Source organism: Sciurus carolinensis, chromosome 4 (genome assembly GCF_902686445.1).
Source record: "Sciurus carolinensis chromosome 4, mSciCar1.2, whole genome shotgun sequence".
Lineage (NCBI taxonomy): Eukaryota > Metazoa > Chordata > Mammalia > Rodentia > Sciuridae > Sciurus > Sciurus carolinensis.
In genome coordinates this window covers 149,715,319-149,739,053 of record NC_062216.1, presented here as the reverse complement: position 1 = coordinate 149,739,053, position 23,735 = coordinate 149,715,319, and the positions used below count along the sequence as shown (strand labels likewise).

At 40.4% G+C, this 23,735-nt stretch overlaps 1 protein-coding gene across 3 annotated transcripts in view; it reads right to left on the bottom strand.

Annotated features, from left to right (window-relative positions):
* Plekhg7 (pleckstrin homology and RhoGEF domain containing G7) overlaps positions 1–23,308 on the bottom strand; it is a 64,514-nt gene extending 41,206 nt beyond the window's left edge. For 2 of the 3 annotated variants that reach the window (XM_047550082.1, XM_047550083.1), the window contains exons 1-3: positions 23,107–23,308; positions 19,116–19,837; positions 18,583–18,605 (exon numbers count right to left, since the gene is read on the bottom strand). In XM_047550082.1, coding sequence (XP_047406038.1) covers positions 18,583–18,605; positions 19,116–19,837; positions 23,107–23,137 — 776 coding nt within the window. In that variant the 5' untranslated portion in view covers positions 23,138–23,308. Of the gene's footprint in view, positions 1–2,394; positions 2,567–18,582; positions 18,606–19,115; positions 19,838–23,106 lie in introns of those variants that run through there. The other variant, XM_047550084.1, reaches the window with a different exon arrangement.
* Between the last annotated feature and the right edge of the window lie 427 nt (positions 23,309–23,735).

The following is a 23,735-nucleotide window of genomic DNA, read 5'->3' as shown; positions in this document are numbered from 1 at the left end:
AGTAGCTTAAAAAGGGAAACACATAAATAAAATTTGGCTCAGATTTATTCAATTATCTATATTCCCTGGGGTTTAAAAATTGATTTTACCTTCCTTTCTCTGCCTCTCTCAAGGCTCTATCACTGATGAACGCGAATGAAACAGTCCTCTGATGTTGTTATGGTTTGGATGTGAAGTGTCCCCCGAAAGCTTACGTGTGAGACAGTTCAAGAAGGTTCATAGGAGAAATGATTGGGTTGTGAGAGTCTTAACCAATCAGTGAATTAATCCCTGATGGGATTAACCGAGTGGTAACTGGAGGCAGGTGAGGTGTGGCTGGAGGAAGTGGTTCATTGGGGGCGTGACTATGGGGTATATATTTGTATCTGGAGAGGGGAGTCTCTCTCTCTTTCTGCTTCCTGATTGTCATGTGAGCTGCTTCCCTCTGCCACACTTTGCTATGATGTTCAGCCTCACTTTGAACCCTGGGGAATGGAGCCTGCTGTCTGTGAAATGAGACCTCTGAAACCATGAGCCCCCAAATAAACTTTTCCTCCTCTACAGTTGTTCTGGTCAGGTCCTTTAGTCATAGCAGTGAAAAAGCTGACTAAAACAGAGGTCCTCCCTCATGGGAAGTGACTTACTTCATAAGGTGGTTTTGTAGATTCATGTCTTATTTCCTCTATTATCCTAAGTCCCTAGCTCCCGGTTTAATCCCCCTACTTAGGAAGGGTTCAGTAAACATTCCTTAGGTACGTGGGACAATAACCAAACCTGCACAAGCTTAGAGCATCGTTTTCCAGCACAAACTCCTGCAGAACCTGTGCTTCGGTGAGTTAGCTTCATTCAGTTCCTTAGACATGCTCTGCACTGCCCACCTCCACGCCCTGGTCAGGTGGTCCCCATCTACCTGCCCATCTCCACCGGGTCTTACTGGCAAGTTCCAGCCTAGGCATTCTTCCCCCAGAAGTCTTTTCTGATCCATTCAGGAAGGGTCAGCTCTCTCTCCTCTGCCACTCAGAAAGTTTTTTTGAAGTCTCTTACTGGGTCTTATGCTCAGAGAATCTAATCACCGAGCATGGACTCTGACATAGAGCAGGTATTCAAATAAACTTGTTGAATAAATAGACATATTGACTGATAGAATAAAATATTGGCAGTCTTCAAATGAATTTGGTTTTACATTCTGGATCATAAATAAATAATTATATATATATATATATATATATATACAAAGCCAGATATAATTTGAGCCCCACCCCCCACCCCTGCCAACCTGCCTTGTGTCCTATTATAGGTGGTTAAATTACAACTATCCATTTTCCCTAGCCTGGGTAATCTAGCATAAGGTAACTGTTTGGGACAACACAGGTCAGGTCTGGAGTTGAATTTGTACATATGGAGCAGAGGGAAGACAATTGTCTTATACAGGGCTCGAGCCATGACCTTGGCTTTCGGTCTTTGTGGTCAAAACCCCATGATGCTCATTCTGGGAGGTGGGAATGTCCCTGGAAAGGCCTAACAGAATCTCTCTGGATGTGAACATTTTTTTTCATCAAGAAGGCACAGGGTTAATTAATAAGAATATCAGGAACCGCAGCTGTTACCATACAGAGACTTAGGAAAGCAAGTCCTTTAATATGAAAAGACAGGGATTGGTACAGAATATGTGGTCTCACATCCCATGCCTGGCAGTGGACTGAATTTCTGGGATTTTGAAAAGGATCCTGATCTGTGTCACATGGAGTTGCTCAGATTATTGGATTAATGACGTTATTGCAAATAGTTGTAATGAGATCAGCATGACTTTGAATTTAGGTCTCCTGTGTGTGTGAGCACACATGCTTGGTTCTAAATTGAAGTCTTGTTTTTGCTGTTCTAAATATTAGGATAGAGTCTTTAAAAAAGCAGCATGCATGCAGGATCATTGCACTGGGTTCCAGATTGATTATCCATTGGAAGTGAGCATTGTAATGAGTTTGGAATCTATACCCACCTTCCCCAAACAAAATGGTGTGTGCCTGGGGTAGGGGTGTCCTGGGTAGAGGGCAGGAAGCAGAATTTTTAGAAATCTGATTTCCTCTTGAGGAAATTAAGCTAGGAAATAAAGTAATAATACATGCAAAATATTTAGGGTGTGGCTAGCAACGCATCGTCACTGTGAAAATACAGTGCAATTTATGCTGCCCTCCATTTGTTTGGAAAAACACAATTAAACAAGTATCTTTGAGAATTGCGTTTCTTGGTTATTGTTTGCTGGTCTCATGCTTGGTTAATCTGATTCTTTGCTTCAGGTAAATTTCCAAATCCCTGGGACTGTATAAGTGGGTGCCTCACCTAGACTTTGCAGCTCTTTAGGGCTTGACACCCCTGCCCTGGTCTGCCCACCCCCACTCAGAAACCCCAAACACTAACCCTGAGTTGCGATGCCCCAAGCTGGTCAGATCCGAAGGGACTAGTCCCATGGTTGCAGGAATAATCTTATCTTCCTTCTGGGACCAGAATGTCTCCTTATTCTGTCCTCTGCTGCAGATCGGAAGATCCATGGTGTGGGCTGGGACAGAAACAATTCAGAGAATCCAGGGAATTCCCCCCCACTGCTGAGCAGGCCCTGCGCCCATGAGTCAGTCCTCAACAATGAAGCTGCCCTGGTGTGTTGGTGCCAGGAAAGTTTCTGGGTGCTGGAAATGTGCCCCCTAGTGGACACCCAATGCACACATTTTGTTGGTCTTGGTGAATATTATTCTAACTTAAAATCAGCCCAACTTTACTGAGCACCCGTTTTTTCCTAGACACTCTGTTAAACAAAACCTTCATGCATTATAATCAAATAGATTTTTCACAAGCACCCTAAGAAATAGACATTCCTATTCACATTTTAGACCAAAAGAAATTGAGGCTTAGAAAGATGGATAAAGAACTCGCCTGTGGACACATTGTTTTAGAGAATGACATAACCGGAATCCAAAATTCAAATATGAAGGACCACCTCCAAAAGGATTTGTAAATAGGAAGAAGAGAAAAAAGTATTGCCAATTGTAAAGGACACATACTTTAAAAAATGGATATAATGATGGTATCTACTTTAGTAAAAGAAGGAGTATAATAGGTTGAATGGTGACCACCCACAAAGATATGCCCGTATTTTAATCCCTGGAACGCATGAATGTGAATTTATTTGTAAAAGATGTAATTAAAGTAAGGATCTAGAGATGAGATTATTCTAGATTGTCAAGTAGGCCCCAGATCTAATGCCAAATGTCTTGATAAAAGACAGCTAAAGAAGAGAGACACAGAGAAGACAGATGGACAGTGATTAATGTGACACAGCTACAAGCCAAGGAATGCCTGGATGAAGGGGCAGGGAAAGGTCTTCCCTAGATCAGGATTTCAGATTTCTGGCTTCCAGAACTCAGAGGATACATTCCTATTGTTTAAAGCCACCTGGTTTATGATAATTCATTACAGCAGTCACAGGAAACTAATACTGTAGTTGAGTGGCAGAGGTGCTGGGCTCAGGACCCAGATTCCCAGCTGTGACCTTTATCATGTGTGACCTTAGGGTGTTGCTTCCTTGGGTCTCCATTTCCCTATGTGGAAATGAAGTGTGGTGAGACCCTTTCCATCCCTCAGGACGTAGGAGGATCCAGTAGGACCATGCTCATTGTCCCCTTCATTGGGCAGTGGATGGGGGTGGTAATTATGTGGTAGTAATTTATCTTGGCAGAACTGTTTGAAGATGAATAATTCAAAGTTCCCCCTTTAGAAATATGACTGATAGATCACTTGCATTTTAAAAATCTTCCTTCTATTCAGCAGATTTAAAACCAGGACTACTGACCTTTAATTCCCAGGTGCAATATTTAAGGGAGAACAATGAAAAAGGCTCGAGCATATGGGAGGTAGGTGGCAACTTCCCTGCAGTGACACGTGTGCCTTAGTGGAACAACACCTCATCGGAAGCTCCATAATTTGAATAAGGCACAGTTTCATCTTTTCCTTTACTATAAATTTTGCCATTTTTTTTTTTTAATCAGTCAGGCTGTCTCAGGTCCTATTTCTCAGAAACTATAATCTTTGATAGTAAAAGCTGATGGTAAATGTAGCCTTTTTTAGCAGGTACTTTTCAGCAGTTGGGTGACAGAAGCAGCAGCTATTCTATTTTAAGAATTGTAATGTTCTACCCTACACAAGGAATATAGTGCAATTTGCAATGCTTGCTTATAATGATGGGTTGATTACACGGGAAGAGCAAATTAAGAATTAGTAATAGTCTGTTTTTAAAAAAATACTCCTGTTATTAACAGAGAAATGATAACTCTATTGCCAATTTGGAACTAAAGCTCTCTTGGTTACCTGGGATACGTTTTTCCATTAGGAGTTTCAGAAGATTGTTGGGAATGTATGTTTGTCATTTCTAGTTCAACTTTCTACCAGAATGCCTCCTTTGATAATGGAAATTCAACTGAGAAGATGAAAGAATGAGGGGTTTCTACCTATTTACAGACTTGAACCTGGGACCTGGTGGTTGCTTCAGAAAAGGGGAGTGAACCACTGGAAGATGCATGGCTGCCACATCCTTTGAAACACAGAGCAGAGACCCCACTTGAGGGTCTCACCAGTGTGTGTTCAATACCCTGTGCTGGAACTTCTTGGGCTCGATCAATAATATTTTTTGAACACACCTGTGTTCACAGTATCAGGTCAGGAATTGTCTATAGCTCTCACCTTTTTTCTAGACTGTTGTCTTTTCCAGACAAGAGTCAAAATACTATTTAATGGAATCAAACAAAAATTACACAAATTCCTATAAACCTGAGGTACATTAAAGAGATAAACAGAAAATAATAAGAAAGATGGGAGAAGCCAAAAGATGTTGAGACAAACAAATAAGTTATCAGAGGACAAAATATACAAAAGAAGAAGGGGATCATACAATTTTCCCACAAAGTGTGTCCAAACCTAATATATAGCCAATCCACTTTCTTTTTTGCCCTTCCTTCAACATTTATTCAGTGCCTACTGTAAGGTATAAAACCACCTTTCTCTCCCATTACAGGAATTTCCTGCCTCCCACCACCTGTCAATCTGTGCTCCACCTGCCTCTTCCTTTACAGGAATTTCCGGCTTACCCTGCCGCCATCTTGCCACCTCCCACGTTACGTTCTAACATGTTATTGGTCCATCAGACAGTCTGCAAGAATTCTCCTCTGCAATTGGTTCCTCCCAGCCCGCGAAATTCTAATATCTGGGAGAAGTCATACGCCATGTTCTTCTTTTTCTTTTTCCACCCCGAGCAGACCTTATCCATCCCCATAAAATAAAGTCTTTTGCGGTGAGTTCTTGTGTCTGCGGAGCATTTTTCTGGGAGCTACCGGCGAGCCACAACTGAGCCAGCGACCCCTAACACCGACCATGTACCAGGCAGTGTGTACTTAAGAAGCAGCAAAGAACAAATAGACAAAAAGCATTTTCTTGGAAGGCCCATTCTGAAGGTGAGGATGCTGGAGGAGGAAGGGCACATGGCTCCTCTCCTGCCAGGCCTGTGTCAGGAGTGCTGGTCCAAGATGGCTGCCTTCTTTGTTCAGGAATTAACAATATACTAGTTAATAGTGTCTGGTTAACACTTTTCCAACAATCTTTTTAAGAACTTCCTGAGAGGTGATTCAAGATGGCAGGCTGGAGGAAGCCTGCCTTCCTGCCTGCTACATGACTCAGCAGAGGGAGTTCTGCTTCCCAGGGAGGTAGGTGAAAGAGAGATTTCACTAAAATTCAATATTGGACAGTCAGAGTCTTAGAGACTCAGAAATTTGGGTATGTTATACAAAGAGTAGAGGCTGAATTGGAGCTAAGAGGGTTGCAGCAGAGTGGTAGCCGCACTGGTTCAGCACAGAGGGAGGGAGAACACAGAGAGAAATACCAATTTGGTACAGAAAAACCTGAGCTGAGGAAAGAAGCCTGAACCTAGCTGATCCAGAAGCTGCACTGGGCACTTATACCTGGGCTCTATTTCAAACTGACTGTGAGAGCTGAGGCAGGAGCCATCTTGAGGAGGCCATGCTACAGCTGCAGGAGCTGGGAGATCTGAGCACCCACGACTACACTGTCCTGGATGCGCCTGCCATGTGGCCTAGAGGTTACACAGCAGGATGTGTGTGAAACAGGCACTGAGAAGGTTGTACCTGGGGGGATTCAAGTCAGAAAAACAAAGGGGAGCCCAACTTGCTTTGCCTTTGAGTCCGGGGGCTCATATGACCAGCTGAACTGGGTTGGGAATCTGAAGAGGCAGGTGTGGACAAATTCAGGGACTCAAGCCCAGGAAAGCTGTGCTCGTGGGCCGCTGTGTATGTGGAGGATTGGCTCCCCTGATTCATAAGTGGAATTCTTGGGAGGTCCCTGAACTCCAGACTCCTGTCAGAGATTGGCAGTTCCCAGGCCCTAAGGAAGTCAGTGTGTTGATCTAATTTCTCCAGAGCAGACACCACCCAACAAAGTCCCTGAGGCCTGATTAGACCTAAGCCCCAGCTGTAGGAACTCCACTCATAGACCTTTGCAGCAGTCCTGGAGAACAGATCTGTCTGTGTGGACGAAACTCCAACTGACGGTACGTTCCACTCCATCCTACTTCACACTGGGGAGAAGGAAAGCTGAGAATTATTTAATCCAGCTTCAGGTTTAGGCCAGCCCAACTGGCAGGTCAGAAAGCAACACAAAAAGAGGAAGGGGTCAACAACCCCTAGCCCTTGGCCTCTCTCTCTCTCTCTCTCTCTCTCTCTCTCTCTCTCTCTCTCTCTCTCAGAACATAGCTCAAGAAGAAATGGAAAGAAAGGTCACTGGGCATAAACAGTTACTGTCCATTCTTGTTGACTATTTTGACCACCTCAGTGAAATGATTCCTTCTTTTTTCACTAAGAATTTTTTGATGTTTCTTTCTTTTTTATTTTCCTGTTTTTGTGCATATGCATTTCTTGCTGTGCTGCTTGGTTCATGGACGTATACACATATAAATATTTGTTTCTTTTTTCTTATTTTTAGCATTTTAATAATGGTGTTATTCTTCTTTGCCTTGTTTTTTGAGGGTTAAGATTTTTTTTTTGTTTGCTTCTATATTTTTGTTTTGTTTTCATTTGTTTTTTCTTTCTCTTCTTTTCCTGCTAAGAGCTAAATTCTGTTGTTCTCTGTTTTTCTCCTCCTCCTTAACTTTTTTCTTCTATTTTTTCTTTTGCTTCCTTATAACCATCTCCTGCTATGTCTCTTCTGCATTTACCTTTTGAAATTGTAAACTCTTTCCTACTTCCTATCACAATTTCTTTTCTCTTCATTAACTATATTTTTATCATCTTTTAGAACTAATTGTTTTATATAACTCCTGCCCCCACCATTCATGCTGTTGCAATTATTATTGCTGTGGATGACATAGTTGGCATTTGTTGTTTGCTTTAATGCCAATAAGTATATAATAAATATATGGTTACTTATCGTTTTTGCTATTGGCAACTGCTGACCCCACCATTTCTCTTTTGAGTGGTAATTAACATTGTAGCTGTCATAGTGTGAACCAGGTAATTATTTTAATGCTGTATATTTGCATCAATTGTTGCTGTTTATTTCCCCCTAGTCTGTGAGGTGCTGGGAACCTACAGGGACACTACAACTTTTCAGGGTAGAGACTCTGCTGCTGAACTAAACTCAACCAAAATATAGTGTACCTCGCTCCACACAGAGTGATGACACTCAATTTTATCTACAGTTTAATACAAAGAATAAAATAGACAAAAACCCAAACTTACAACCAGGACCCAAGTAGAAATGGCTAGGGGTGGACCCTCCTATCCCATTCACAGATATCCATTGCTGCAGCAAAAAGAGAGAGAATTAACACAAAGCCTGTAGATACCATTCACAGGGGGGGTTTCAATCAAGATCATTCTAAGGCACTTTGGTGAGTGAAGACTGTCCTAAAAAGGCCCACACACAAGATTGGAAGAGAAATTCCTCCCAACAAATGCATAAAACCCAACACAGGAACACAAGAAATATGAAAAAAAAATAGCACTTCATAAAGTTTATAACAGCAACTGACCCCAAAGACATTGAAATGGATGAAATATAAAATAAAGAATTCAAAAGAATCATTATAAAAGTGATTAATAAGTTCTGAGAGAACACAGAAAAACAATTGAATGAATTAAGTAAGTAAAGGATATGAATGATAAATTCAATAAGAAGATATATCGGAAAAGAATCAAATAGAAATCTTGGAAATGAAAGACACAATAAGTTAATAAAATATTCAGTTGAAAGTCTCTCTAATCAGGTAGACCATGCTGAAGACACAATTTCAGAGCTTGAAGACACAACAGTCTGCTTTGAACATTCAGACAGTATAAAGGAAAAGAACATCAGTAACCATGATCATAATATAAAAGAAATCTGAGGCAACATTAAGAGACCAAAGTTAAGAATCACTGGAATTGAGAAGGGTTGTGTGATGCAGGCTAATGAAATGGATTATCTTTTCAGGGAATAATAACAGAAAAATTTCCAAACCTTGAGAATGAGGTGGTCATCTAGATACAGGAGATGTTCAGAACCACAAATAAACAAGATCGAAAGAGAACCTTTCCACAATGCATTAAAATTAAAGCACTTAATATAGAGAATATAGAATTTTAAAAGACTTGAGAGAAAAATGTCATGTACAATCAGCATCAAGTCACTCAGAATCACTTCTGATTTATCAGCACACACTCTAAAAGCCAGGAAGCCTTGGAATGATGTGGGTCAAGACCTGAAAGAAAATAACTGTCAACCAAGACTGCTATATTCAGCAAAGCTATCCTTAAAATTTGAAGAGAAAATAAAAACCTTCCAAGATAAGCAGAAATAAAAAGAATTCATGACAACAAAACCAGTCCTATAGAACTTACTGAACAAAATACTCCACACAGAAGAAATCAAAAACAAACTCCAGAGTTCACAAATGGACAAATCTCATCTATAGAGTATGTAAGCAAATGAGAAACAGGACTAAATTAAACATTAGAAATAGACTGAAATGACAGAAATTAATAAACATCCCTGTAATAACATTGAATGTAAATAGTCTCGACTTTCCAGTTAAAATACATAGGCTGGCAGAATGGATTAAAAACCAAGATCCAACTACATGTTGTTACAAGAGATGTACCTTATAGACAAAGATAGCCACAGGCTGAAAGTGAAAGAATGAAAGTTGATATATCATACAAATGGAGCCCCCAAACAAGCAGGAGCCCCCAAACAAGCAGAAATAGCTACTCTCATAGCTGACAAAGCAGACTTCAAACCAAAATTAATCCAAAGAGACAAAGCAGGTTATTTTATACTGGTAGAGGAAACAATCCAACAAGAAGATATAACAATAATAAATACGCCCTGGATGAAAGTAATTACATGAAATAGGCACTACTCAAATTGAAGCTTCACAATAATACTGGGTGACTGACTTCAACACACTTCTTACCATTGGATAAAGTCATAAGGACATAAACTTGGTAAAGACTTTTGGGACTTGAAAAATATTATAATCAAATGAAATTAACAGACATCTATAGAATATTTCATCAAAAAACAGTTGAATACATTTTCTTCTTAGTGGCTCATGGAACCTTCTACAAAATAGGCCATATTTTAGACCACAAAGCAACTCTTAGCAAACAAAAAATTTATATAATCCCTTGCATCTTATCATATCATAATGGAAATTAGAAATCAACATGATAAAACTCTACAGAAACTATATAAACACATGAAGATTGAATAATATATTTTCTGGTGGGGTACTAGAGATTGAACTCAGGGGCACTCAACCATGGGCCACATCCCCAGCTTTATTTTGTATTTTATTTAAAGACAGGGTCTCATTGAGATGCTTAGTACCTTGTCGTTGCTGAGGTTGGCTTTGAACTCATGATCCTCCTGTCTCAGCCTCCTGAGCCACTGGGATTACAGGTGTGTGTCACTATGCCCTGCTGAATAATACATTTTTGAAAAATAAATGGGTGATAGAATAAATCAAGGGAGAATTAAATTCTTAGACTCAAATGACAATAGCGATACAACATACCAGAACCTCTGGGACACTATGTAGTTATTTCTAAGGGGAAAGGTTATAGTTATGAGTGCCTAAATAAGAAAATCAGAAATATGCCAAATAAACAACCTAATGATGCATCTCAAGATCCTTGGGAAAAAACAAATCAATTTCAAAACAAGTATGAGGAAGAAAATAATTAACATCAGAGCTGAAGTTAGTGAAATTGAGAATAGAAAAAAATACAAAGGATCAATGAAACAAAGAGTTTTTTTCTTTGATAAGAAAAACAAGATTGATAAGCCCTTGACCAAAAAACCAAACTAACCAAAAAAAAAAAAAAAAAAAAAAAAGACAAAAGTCCCAGATTAATAAAATTAGAGATGAAAAAGAAATCATCACAGACATCACAGAAATCCAGTGGATTGGAAAACAGAAGAAATGGATACATTTATAGACACATACAACCTGTCAAAATTGAATCAAGAGGATATAGAAAATCTAAATAGACCAAAAACCAGAAATGAAATAGAAGCAGTAATAAAAGCTTTCCAACAAAGAAAAGCTCAGGACTGGATAAATTCTTAGCTGAATTCTACCAGATCTTTAAAGAAAAACTAATCCCAATATTCCTCAAATTATTCCATGAAATAGAAAGGGACAGAACACTTCCAAATTCATTCTATGAAGTCATTATCACACCCAAACCACAGAAGGACACATTAAGGAAAGAAAACTATAGATCAATATCCTTGATGGAAATAGATGCAAAAATCCTTAATAAAATATTAGCAAATCGCATTCAACAATATATTAAGATGATTGCACATCATGACCAAGTTGGATTTATCCCAGGGATGCAAGAATGTTTTATCATATGCAAATCAATAAATGTAATTCATCACATAAGTAAAATTCAGTAAAATCACTTAGTCATTTCAATAGATGCAGAGAAAGCCTTTGACAAAATTCAGCTAAGATAAAGACACCAAAGAAACAAGGGATAGAAGAAACCTACCTCACCATTATAAAGGCTGTATCCAATAAACCAAAGCCAACCTCATAGTAAATGGGGAAAAACTGATAAGATTTCCTTTAAAATCTGGAACAAGACAAGGATGCTCACTCTCACCACTCCTACTTAATATAATTCTAGCCAATAAAAACTAGACAATAAAAGGGGTAAAAATAGGAAAAAATGATGTGAAATTATCACTTTTTGCTGATGTTATGATCCTATATTTAGAAGATCAAAACAAAAACAACAAAATACTTCACCAAAAGGCAGATAAAGCTAATAACAAATTCAGCAAAGTACAGGTTACAAAATCAACATATGAAAATCAGTAACTATTCCATAAATCAATTATGAATCTGCTGGAAAGAAATAGGAAAACAATCCCATTCATGAAAGACCTCTACAATGAAAACTGTAGAACACTGAAGAAAGATATTGAAGAAAACACTAGAAGATAGAAAGGCCTCCCATGCTCATGCATAGACCAAATTAATAATGTTAATATGGCCATTCTACCAAAAGCAATATACAGTTTTAATGCATTCTCCATCAAAATACCAATGACGTTCTTCACAGAACTAGAAACAAACAGTCCTAAATTTCATTTGAAAGAATGAAAAACCAAGAATAGTCAAAGAAATTCTAAGCCAAAAAAGTAATGCCGAGGCATCACAATACGTGAATTCAAATTGTTCTACAGAGCTATAGTAATGAATGGCATAAAAACAGACACATAGACCAAGGGTACAGAATAGAAGACACAGAGACAAACACACAGATACAGTCGTGTGATCTTTGGCAAAGGTACCAAAAGCACATTGGAGAAAAGCAGCCTTTGTAACAAATGGTGCTGAGAAAACTGGTTATTTATATGTAGAAAAATGAGACTAGACCCTTATTTACCATCCTGCCCAAAATTCAACTCAAAATGGAACAAAGACCTAGGAAACTCCTAGAAGAAAACATAGGGTCAACACTCCAGCATATAGGTGCAGGCAACAATTAGGTAGTTTTCTGGAAGAGATTTAAAATCTAGAATAGATTAAGAACTCAAAAAACATAACACCAAAAAAAAAATCAAATAACCCAATTAATAAATGGGCAAATGATTTAAACAAATACTTCTCAAAGGAAGAAATACAAGTGGCCATCAAATATATGAATAAATGTTCAATATAATTAGCAATTAAGGAAATGCAAATTAAACTACACAATTTCACTTCACACCAGTCAGATTGGGAGTTGACAAGAATACAAATAATAATAAATGCTGGAGAGGATGTGGAACGGAACACTTCACACTGTTGATGGGATGGTAAATTAGCACGACCATATGAAACTCAGTATGGAGTTTCCTCAAAACACCAGGCATGGAACTACCATAGGACCCAGTTGTACCACTCCTCTGTATTTATCCTGAAGAATTAAAGTCATTTTACTACAGTGATACAAGCATACCCAGGTTGATAGCAGAACAATTCACAGTAGCCAAATTATGGAACCAGTCTAGATGTCCATCAGTGGATAAATGGATAAAGAAAATGTGGTATATATATATGCAATGGAATTTTATTCAGCCATAAAGAAAAATAAAATTATGGCATTTGTAGGAATATTGATAGAACTAGAGACCATCATGTTAAGCAAAATAAGTCAAACTCAGAAGGTCAAATGTATGTTTTCTTTCATGTGTGAAAGTTAGAGAGGAAAAAGGAAAAGAAAGTTGGGGGTGGATCTCATGAAAATCAAAGGGAGATCAGGAAAGGGACTATAGGGGGAGAGGGGAGAAGTACTGGGGAGTAATATTGGCCAAATTATACTGCTCTGTTGTGTGCATGCATCACCATGTGATAAAAAATCCCATCACTATGTACAAGTATAAAGAACCAATAAAATAATATGGGGAGAAATCTTACTGGATATCTTCTCCATTAATATTTCTGTTTTCAGTCAGGGCTAGGTTTTTTTTTTGGGTGCTAGGGATCCAACCCAGGGTACAAGGCAAGCACTCTACCAACTGAGCTATCTCCCCAGCTCCAGGGCTAGTTTTTAAATTAAAGTCTGTGGAAGGTTTAATATTGTATGAAACTTAATGTTTGAACACATCGGGATGAGCTTTCCTTGATCAATCACTCACTGCTGGCATCATAATATTTTAGGAAGAATACATCAATGACTTGCATACAGGAAATGCCGAATAAATGAATGAACGATGTCTCAAAGTAGTCACTACTGAGCTGTATGTACGACTGAATCAGGGCAAGTCTTATGAGATGATTACTGTTTGTATCTTTGCTTTATGGATGAAAACATCTATTTCCAACAGTTACAGAAATTGCCCAAGATCACGTTGCCAGAGAGAAGTGGAGATGGGATTCAAACTCAGGCCTTTGACTCCCGTAGCTTTTAACTCCATGTTATATGCTGCCCTCTAGTGGTAACCGCAGAGACTCCCGTAGCTTTTAACTCCATCTTATGCTGCCCTCTAGTGGTAACCGCAGAGGGATCTGTCTTCCGGGGAAGTTTAACTGGTATTTTTGTGTGATTTCTTCCTCAAAATAAACTTTCAAATAACTTGTCCTTGGTTTTTGTGCTAACATTGCACTACTTGCTAATTTGGATATATTTAACTTTCTTCCTTGTTCCTTGAAGAATAGCCTTTATTGTCACAGAGATGTAATATATACATTTCCCTTCCCAGCAGCAGGGCTGACCTGAAAATTAGGTCAGGCAGGCAGCTTTTTGTGCACAGAGAATTTAAGGAGTGTCAGAAGGCCTTCCCTACCCAGAAAATGTCCTTCCCTGCTTCCTGATGTGTGGAATTCCAAAATGCTTCTGTTTCTAACCGTGTCTTTTTTCAAAATGAAATACATTGGGGATAAAGGACATGGTAACCTAATTATCCTGCCAGCAAGCTTGTTTTCTTTAACTACCTGTCTTTTACTTAATAGGTATTTTTGGAAGGGTGCTTCAGCTTGGTACCGAGTGCTAGAGATTCAGAACATTGAAGAAAGAAATTAAGGAAGACCTTAGAAGATAGAAAGATCTCCCATGTTCTTGGATAGGCAGAATTAATGTTGTCAAAATGGCCATACTACCAAAAGTGCTATACAGATTCAATGCAATTCCAATTAAAATCCCAATGACGTACCTTACAGAAACAGAACAAGCAATCATGAAATTCATCTGGAAGAATAAGAAACCCATAATAGCTAAAGCAATCCTTAGCAGGAAGAATGAAACAGGGGGTATCGCAATACCAGAACTTCAACTATACTACAAAGCAATAGTAACAAAAACAGCATGGTATTGGTACCAAAATAGACAGGTAGATCAATGGTACAGAATAGAGGACACGGACACAAACCCAAATAAATACAATTTTCTCATATTAGACAAAGGGGCCAAAAATATGCAATGGAGAAAAGATAGCCTCTTCAACAAATGGTGCTGGGAAAACTGGAAAACCATATGCAACAGAATGAAATTAAATCCCTATCTCTCACCCTGCACAAAAATCAACTCACAGTGGATCAAGGACCTTGAAATCAGACCAGAGACCCTGCATCTTATAGAAGAAAAAGTAGGTCCAAATCTTCACCTTGTTGGCTTAGGATCAGACTTCCTTAACAGGACTCCCACAGCACAAGAAATAAAAGCAAGAATCAACAACTGGGATAGATTCAAACTAAAAAGCTTTCTCTCAGCAAAGGAAACTATCAGCAATGAGAAGAGAGAGCCTACAGAGTGGGAGAATATCTTTGCCACTCATACTTCAGATAGAGCACTAATCTCCAGAATCTATAAAGAACTCAAAACACTCTACACGAAGAATGCAAATAATCCAATTGACAAATGGGCTAAGGAAATGAATAGACACTTCACAGAAGAAGATCTACAAGCAATCAACAAACATATGGAAAAAGGTTCAACATCTCTAGTAATAAAACCACCCTAAGATTCCATCTCACCCCAATTAGAATGGTGATTATCAAGAATACAAGCAACAACAGGTGTTGGAGAGGATGTGGGGAAAAAGGTACACTCATACATTGCTGGTGGGGCTGCAAATTAGTGCAGCCACTCTGGAAAGCAGTGTGGAGATTCCTTAGAAAACTTGGAATGGACCTACCATTTGACCCAGCTATCCCACTCCTCGGCCTTTACCCAAAGGACTTAAAATCAGCCTACTACAGAGATACAGCTACATCAATGTTCATAGCTGCTCAATTCACAATAGCCAGACTGTGGAACCAACCTAGATACCCTTCAATTGATGAATGGATAAAGAAACTGTGGTATATATATACAATGGATTATTACTCAGCTACAAAGAATAATAAAATTATGGCATTTGCAGGCAAATGGATGAAACTGGAGAATATCATGGTAAGTGAGATAAGCCAATCTCAAAAATCCAAAAGACGAATGATCTCACTGATAAGCGGATGATGACACACAATGGGGGGTGTGGAGGGCAAGAATGGAGGAAGGAGGGACTGTATAGAGGGAAAAGAGAGGTGGGAGGGGTGGGAGGGGTGGGAGGGGTGGGGGGGGGAGGAAAAAATAACAGAATGAATCAAACATCATTACTCTATGTAAATGTGTGAATATGCAAATGGTCTGCTGTTACTCCATGTACAAACAGAAACAACATGTATCCAATTTGCTTACAATAAAAATAAATTAAAAAAAAAGAAAAAAAAAGAATACAAGCAACAATAGGTGTTGGCGAGGATGTGGGGAAAGGGTACACTCATATATTGCTGTTGGGGTTGCAAATTGGTGCAGCCACTCTGGAAAGCAGTATGGAGATTCCTTAGAAAGCTTGGACTGGAACCACCATTTGACTCACTATCCCACTCCTTGGCTACCCAAAGGACTTAAAATGTACCCATACTACAGTGATATATCCATATCAATGTTTATAGCAGCTCAATTCACAATAGCTAGATTGGAACCAACCTAGATGCTCTTCAATAGATGAATGAGTAAAGAAACTATGGTATGTATATATATACACAATGGAATCTTATTCAGTCATAAAGAAGAATAAAATTATGGCATTTGCAGTTGGAGAATATCATGCTAAGTGAGATAAGCCAATCCCCAAAAATCAAAGGCAAACTGATTTCTCTGATAAGTGGATGCCGATACATAATGCTGGGGTGGGAGGACAAGGGAAGAATGGAGGAACTTTGGATTGTGTAGAAGGAAACGAGGGGCGGGGGGAGAGCAGGGGTAGAAAAGATGATGGAATGAGACAAACATTGCCCTATGTACATGTATGATTATATGAATGGTGTGACTCTACATGGTATAGAACCAGAGTAATGAAAAGTTGTACTCCATTTGTGTACAATGAAATAAAATGCATTCTGCTGTCATGTATAACTTAATAGAACAAACAATAAAACCTAACTTTTTCTTGAAAAAAAAAAGAAAGAATGGGGAAATAAAAGAAACTGACAAACTGTAAAAAAAAACAAACAAAAAACAAAGTTAATTAAGAAGTGATATCTGATCTCAGGAAGGTTAGGGTTGAGGAGCAGATAAATGTAAAAGAAACAATACACTATTTTAGATGCCAGGATGCAGGCATTTATAAGGTGCAGGGAAATCTAAAAGGGAGGAATGTACTGACTCTACTTGGAAATGTGAGAGCAGATATTGGTTAAGCCTGAAGCCCTTCACACTTTAGTAAGAATGTATTGTAAAGACTTTGGTTTCAGGAGGCATTCTTTGCTGTAGGAAAAAGTTTGGAGTAAGCACGAGTTCATGTACACACTGTAGAAGAAGAGAGGGTATGATAGTCAGAAAAAGAGTTCCTTTCCCAGTTAAACTACCTCAGTGAGTGGAAACATTAACTACCCAGTTGTGTAAGCTGCTCAGAGGTCATTCTTGTCAATTTCCTTCCTTTTGCCCCTCACAGTCTAGACGATTATATCTCCTACACACCTCTTAGAGAAATTTCTTTTTAACTAACCTACCAGCTTCTCATGCTCAGACATTCTGTTTGTTCTGCTAGAGTTCACTCTCATCTGAATCCCACGTCCATCTGATTATATTGATCCATTCAATGCCTTCACATTGCTGTTAGGGTAAGAAATAAAATTTCTAAACATGCACTAGACCCTACCTCATCTGACTCTAAATGACACTTATCTTTCTCTGAGACTACTCTCCCTTCACTCTCGGACACACCTACATAAGGTATCATTTTAGAACATTATTGTGCTTCTCATCTATAGATTTCTACCAGTGATTCATCTTCACCAATATGTGTCCACACTCTTGTCCATGTGGCACTTCAGAGACCTCCTACTAATGGTGACACATAATTGATTGCCTGGCTCTGAGTTCAGCCAAGTGACTTGCTTTGGCCAATAAAATTAGATAATGTTCAGAGCCCAGACCCCAGAGATCTCACATGTTTCCACTTGTCCCTGTGAACCTGTCCCTTCACTGTGAGAGGACTATGCTCAGGCAGTCCTTTGGTCCCAGGGAAAGGATGAGGGATATCTGGGCAGAAATGCCCAATGGAGCCCAGCCTAGGTCAAGTAAGCCCCAGTGGACAAATGGATTAATGGGAAATGATAGCATTTTAAGTGTTTTGGGGTTGTTTGTTATGTAGCAATAGCTAACTGATACACTAGACACAATGACTTGCATTTTCTTGGGTTTGGTAAATATCCTCTATCTTTACTCTTCATAGTAAACCTTTGTATTTTGGAAAATCAGGGTTAAAGACTATTTAGATGGCTATCACCCTTACTTTATGAATAGTAACTGTGGCTCCAGGATTCAGTTTCAGTAATAAAACAGTGGCTAACTCCCCCAGGACACCTCTGTGACTTTCCAAATGTAATGAAGGCTTTCTTACCAATCCACAAACTGGATGGATAAAACCCGGCATGGATCTTTCCCTTCCTGCTACAGAAACTTCTCATCCCTGGGAGGGACCGCATATCTGCTGCTACAACCTGGAGGTCACACTGAAAGTTCAGAGCCGGTTTCTGAAGTGACACAATCCACTTGCATTCCAGATAGGGGCAGAAGCTGTCATAATAGGCATTTTAAAGGTCATGCTAGAATCAAGCAGGACATCTTGTTCCTTTAATCCTTGTGCTTTGAATTTCTCTTTGAAAAGCTATTGAATGTTTTTGGCCTTTCCATTTTCTCTACCCAGACAAAACCTATTACTAAATGGATGCTAATGAAGCTACAGGGCCAAGGCATCCATGATTCAAAATGAAAGCTCTGAGTGCCTCTTGTGTCTCTCATACCCTGCGCTCGGAGGGATGGCAAAGTGCCGTGCCCTGGGAGGAGACTCCTGAGCTCGAGACTCGTGCACCTTGCACTCCTGCAGGACGTGTAAAGAGCGACTTGAGTGTCGTGCAGGTGCACGATCACTACACTATCAGGTGTGCTGCGTCTGGACAGAAATTAAGGCTCTAAAAGCAAACGGTGCACAGGGGTTGGGCGTGGGAGGAAACCAGGGTATACACACCTGGATTGATGCAGATCTTCTCCCTGAAATAAAAATTAAAAGAATTTGTTTTAGTCTTGCTCGAACCCGTATTCCAAAGCAGACTTCTCCAAAGGAGAGACTCTGGACTCTCCCAGCTAAAATTCTGGATTGGGGGGCGGGGAGAGGGGAGGGGTTAGAAGGGAATTTGAATAATCAGCTCTTTTTCCTCTCTTCAATCAGCCTCTCTCTGTCTTTAAATGGTGTTTGGCGAGAGGGTCACCACCACTGCGACCCAATGCCTGACAGACCATGGTAGCCTCACCTTAGAGTGCCTTCAAGGACCCAGGAGAAGGTGAATTAGGCTGGACATCCATTTTCCTTCTCCCAAATATGGCACCTCTTTTACTGGAGAGCCAGTGCTTCCCCTCAGCCATGTCTTTCTGTACGGCCTCCCCTCACGGGGGCGGGGGTGGGGGGCGGGGTCCCTTGGCCCTTGGGGAATGGGCAACCCTGAGACTTATTTTGCTTTGCAGTCTACAAAGTGCTAGGCAGGAGGCTTAGAGCCGTGTTACCTGAGGTCTTGAGGCCCCCGCAGTGGGGCTGGGCAGTGAGTGGCCTTCTTGCCCTGGAAGGGAGACCCCACGAGGAGACATCTCATTGATGGGTTGACATGCAAGAAGGGCGTGTTCATCAGGGGACCTGGTTTGGGACTTGAAGGAGTCGGCTGCACTGAGGGCCCTTTCGGGATCTGAAAGCAGTCTTGAGCGGGGTCTCAGGGGTGACAGGGAGGGTGAAGACTCCTTTGGGCTTCCAGGTAGACTCTGGGAAAGGTGCCCTGGGGAGCCTGTAGGGTCTCTCCAGCTTCTCCGGGTGGGCACTTCCAATACATCTTGCGGAGCTGGCGAGATGGAAGTCCCCTGGCTACTGCCCCTCAATCTCCTCAAAGTGGGAGAGGTGGAAATGCGGCCTGGGGCTTGCCGGTCAAACTGGAGAAGATTTCCCTGGTTCTCACAGTGCTTCTTCGACAGGTTCCAGGGGCCCTGAGGAGAGGTCCCACAGCCCTGGGGCTGCACTCCTGCGCAGGAAGACTCTGTTCTCCCCACACAGCTAAGAGGACCAACTGATGGAAGCTTCCTGGAGACACCCTCTGGGTTGCTGTTCTCTGGAGCACAGTGGCAAGGCTCAGTTTCCACATCCGGGGGCCACTCTTGTTCTGGCACTTCTTGGTCCTTTCCCAGAGGAGAATCACAAGCTGGTTGCTGCTTCTCCAGTAAGGAGAAGCAGACTGTGGAATCTGCAGTAAATGAGGAGACTGAGGTGAGGACAAAAGTGTCTGAGACTCCCAAGGCAAACTTCCAGCTCCTCCGAGGAAATAGACAGAAGTTAGTTCACATAACATCCTTTACTGAGGGTGATGAGCATTCGTGATTTCAGCCATCATATCTAAGTAGTATACTGAAATCTATTTACTCTCTACTTAATATTCCTTAAAAAAACTTTAAAAACTTTAATGATTTAAGGAGTTCCTTGGACTGGGGAGATAGCTCAGTTGGTAGAGTGCTTGCTTTGCAAGCACAAGGCCCTGGGTTGGATCCCCAGCACCGCAAAAAAAGGAGTTCCTTGGAAGCCACATAGCTAGCCACCTTTTGATTATTCCATTTTAAGAGAATCAGATATACACTAAATTATCCTTACATTCAGCTTGTATGTATGCATGGGTATATTTATGTACTTTGGTACATTCTAGAACAAAGAGAATAAGATCCTTTCCCTTAAGTTTTTTTAAAAATTTTTTAAAAAACTTGTTCTAATTGGTTCTACATGACAGTAGAATGCATGTTGACACATTTATACAAATGGAGCACAACTTCTCACTCCTCTGGCGGTACATGGTGCAGAGTCACACCAACAGTGTATATAGGGTAATAATGTCCTTTAAGTTTTAAATTACATAATGAGACATGCCTTCAAAGATAATACATGTAAAGTATTTGACAAAAGAAACTTCAGGTTTTATCAATCCCCATATTTTATAAAAATGACTTGAGTTTGAAAAGGAAAATCCAGGTGTCACCAGATGTCTGGCTTCTCACAATTAGCTTGTCTTCTAGGATTCACACAGGCACAGTTACTTCCCTATCAAGCCCTTCTCAGGTTCAAGGAAAGCTGATTCTTCCATTTGACAATTTGATTCATGGCAAAATGGAAATGATCTATGGCAATTCTTTTATTTTGTAGTTTCCCACATGAACAAAGTATTTCTGTGTGAGAAAACATCATTCCTCACCCATCCATCAATTCCTGCATGACTGTCAACACTTGATTATTTACAGATGAAGGGCGAAACTATGGAAGAGATAATATAATTGTCTTCCCTTGCCACCGGCAATAGGCAAGGTGGCTTTAGACTGTGCATGGATGGTTTGTGGCTGGAACATCAGCAACTGATGGCTTATTCTGAGACCTCCAGTAACAGTTTGAACCAGTCTACAATTCTACAGTGAAACAGTAATCTGGAACCTTTTGGGAATGAATATATTTGAATTGCCAAAATTTAAGGATCCTAATAATCTACGTTTTTTAGTGCTATGTGATTTCAATTGCATTGACAATACTTTTTAGTAGAGCGTTTTCTAAGAGTCTATTATTTGCTTTGACTTTATAACAGAAACTGCTGAAAACCAATAAACTTTTTCCTTGTGACCTGACCTCATCCTGTTGACGATCACTCCAGTACTGTGATTGTCACTGTGTTTGTTGAAGTTCTGTGGAGAAGACAATAATCGGTCCAGGCTTTCATAGCCTATGATTATCTCCCTCCACACCAATGGCCCACCCTCTTCTACTCTGTTTATTTGTTCCTTTTCATCGCACTTCCTTGCCTACGGCAGCACTCTCTCCCACTCTGTTTCCTTTGATGTGTTTCAGGCATAGAAGTCAAACAACTTGGTACAGAAAGAATTAACAGGCTTTTAGAGTCATCCTTATCAGTAAAGAGGAGGAACCTATCCTTGCCACGTTGTCATGACGATGTTGTGATATTAATGTCGAGGACTCCTTGACCTCTTCTATTAACTCCCTGACTCTCATTTGGCTTCAGGTCAGATAAAACTAACAGGTACTGGATTTTAGACTGGAGAGTTGTTTAAGGAGCTACTTAGCAATGAAAGTGAATGCAATTCTTTTTTTTTTTTTTTTTTTTTTTTTTTACAAAAGAACTTTGTAAAATGTTTTGAGCTGAGAATTTGCATGTTATGAAACTTCATGGGGCACGCTGGAATGCATGGGGTAACTTCATGGGGGATGGAGCAGCGTGGGTAATACCAGTTAGAACCTATATTTAATGAAGGTGAGGCTGCACTGGATTTGTTCTGAGATTGGTAATTTCTGGTTGCTGCTCTAAAGATGAATACCAGCTTTGCTGGAGAAGGAGAAAGCCTGCCCTGACTGTTGATGAACTCAGCTACGTTAGGTGTGTTAGGTCTGTTCAGGTCGTGAGGCTCTGGCTGTTCCACGGAGGACCCAGTTCCTCATTTTCCTGCTAAAAAAATGTCTGAACTGAGTCCTGGAGTTATAGGTACTTTCACCCATGCACACACCCAAGGATTCTATTATTTTTCTCCTTTAGAGGATTATCCAAGTTCAAGGCAGCAATAATGTTAAAGAAATTCAGTACCTTTACATGGGCACTTCCATACTGGTTGTACCAGAGTTCTTAGCCCTTAGGTTTCCCCTCTGTCCTTTTGGCCTGCTTTCTCCTCCTTGGAAGGGTTAGAATACAGCCTGGGTGGCCTTTATAGATGTCCAGACACAGGTGTGTAATCACTGGTAGGCGTTTATTTATGTCCAGTAGGATTTAAGAGTCATTAAGTATTGTTTATTGGCCAGTGTCTTAAATATTGGAACCAAAGCATTACTAGTGGCACTTGGGCCAAGGCATAGTGACTGGCAACAGGACTCACCCAGCGCTGGAGAAAAGCAGCAGGGCTTTGGGAGGTGGTTTGCAGAGAGGTAGGAAGGGTTCAAGCTTAGGAGTAGGTGGGTCTGGCTTCTCTTCTAGCTTCACTGCCAACTAAGCCATGTGACCTATAAGGAGCCACTTTCCTGTCTGTGTGCATGCAGCATTTAGAAGAAGGCCTTTGTAGTATCTCCTTCACGGGCTGATTTCAGGAATTAAATGAGATACTAAGGCTCATGGGAGGCCCTCCCCAAAAAACTACCCCTGTGGATCTGATAAAGAGTTGAAAGTTAACCGTGAACTGGTTCATGCCAACACTGCTTTGTGTTATCTAGAAGGCCAGATTGATATATTCCTGATCATTATAAAGAGGTCTTCAGCCTTTGACCTCCCAAATTTTAGGAATCCAGCAAACAGCCATTCACACTGTTGGAGAAGGATCTCACTGTACTGGAAATTAAACCACATGGATTAATGATTCACGGATTCTAATTAGATCTGGAAAGACCAGCCAGACAGGACGCAGCAAAGCCGGTGGCAACCGGTTTTCAACAAACAGAAAATGCAGGAGGGAAACCCAGAAAACAGCTGAATGTCTTTATTACCTGTGGGAAGGTCTGCCTCTGAATGCGACATTTTCTGCGTGGGTCCTGACCATCTAGAGACTGCAGAATCCCAGAGCGAGCTGCCAGACCCGGGCTCCAAGCAAAAGGTTCCACACCTGTAACAAAGCACCCTCCCTGCTGAGTGCAGGTGACCTTGATAGAGCTGAAATGAGGAACTGGCCTCTCCTCTCCTTAGAGACCTTTCTAGTGATTTGTTTGTGAAAAAACCTAAAGGGAAGCAAGTTCAGAATCTAAGACCGCCTAAGACAGAGTCAGGTGATCTGTTTTTACTGAACAATAGCTGCTCCAATGCAGAAAGGATGCAAATTGGCCTCTTACTTCCCCTTAAGGTGTCCAATAATCATTGACGATAGTTCAGGGAGACAGTTCTAGCTTTGTATTCTGTTTATTTCCTCTAAAGCAGAGAGAATCATTTCCTAGGATTTTATTTTCTTCACATCTTAGAATATTTTCTGTCAATCTCCTTTACTAATGGGATGCTTTGGTCAGCATTGAACAATTAGAGGAAATGGTCATTGTACTAGGGAGCAAATCTGTGAACATTGATTTTCAAATAATTAAAATGCAGATGGAAAAGTATACCCACCTGCATTCTCACCAATACTAGC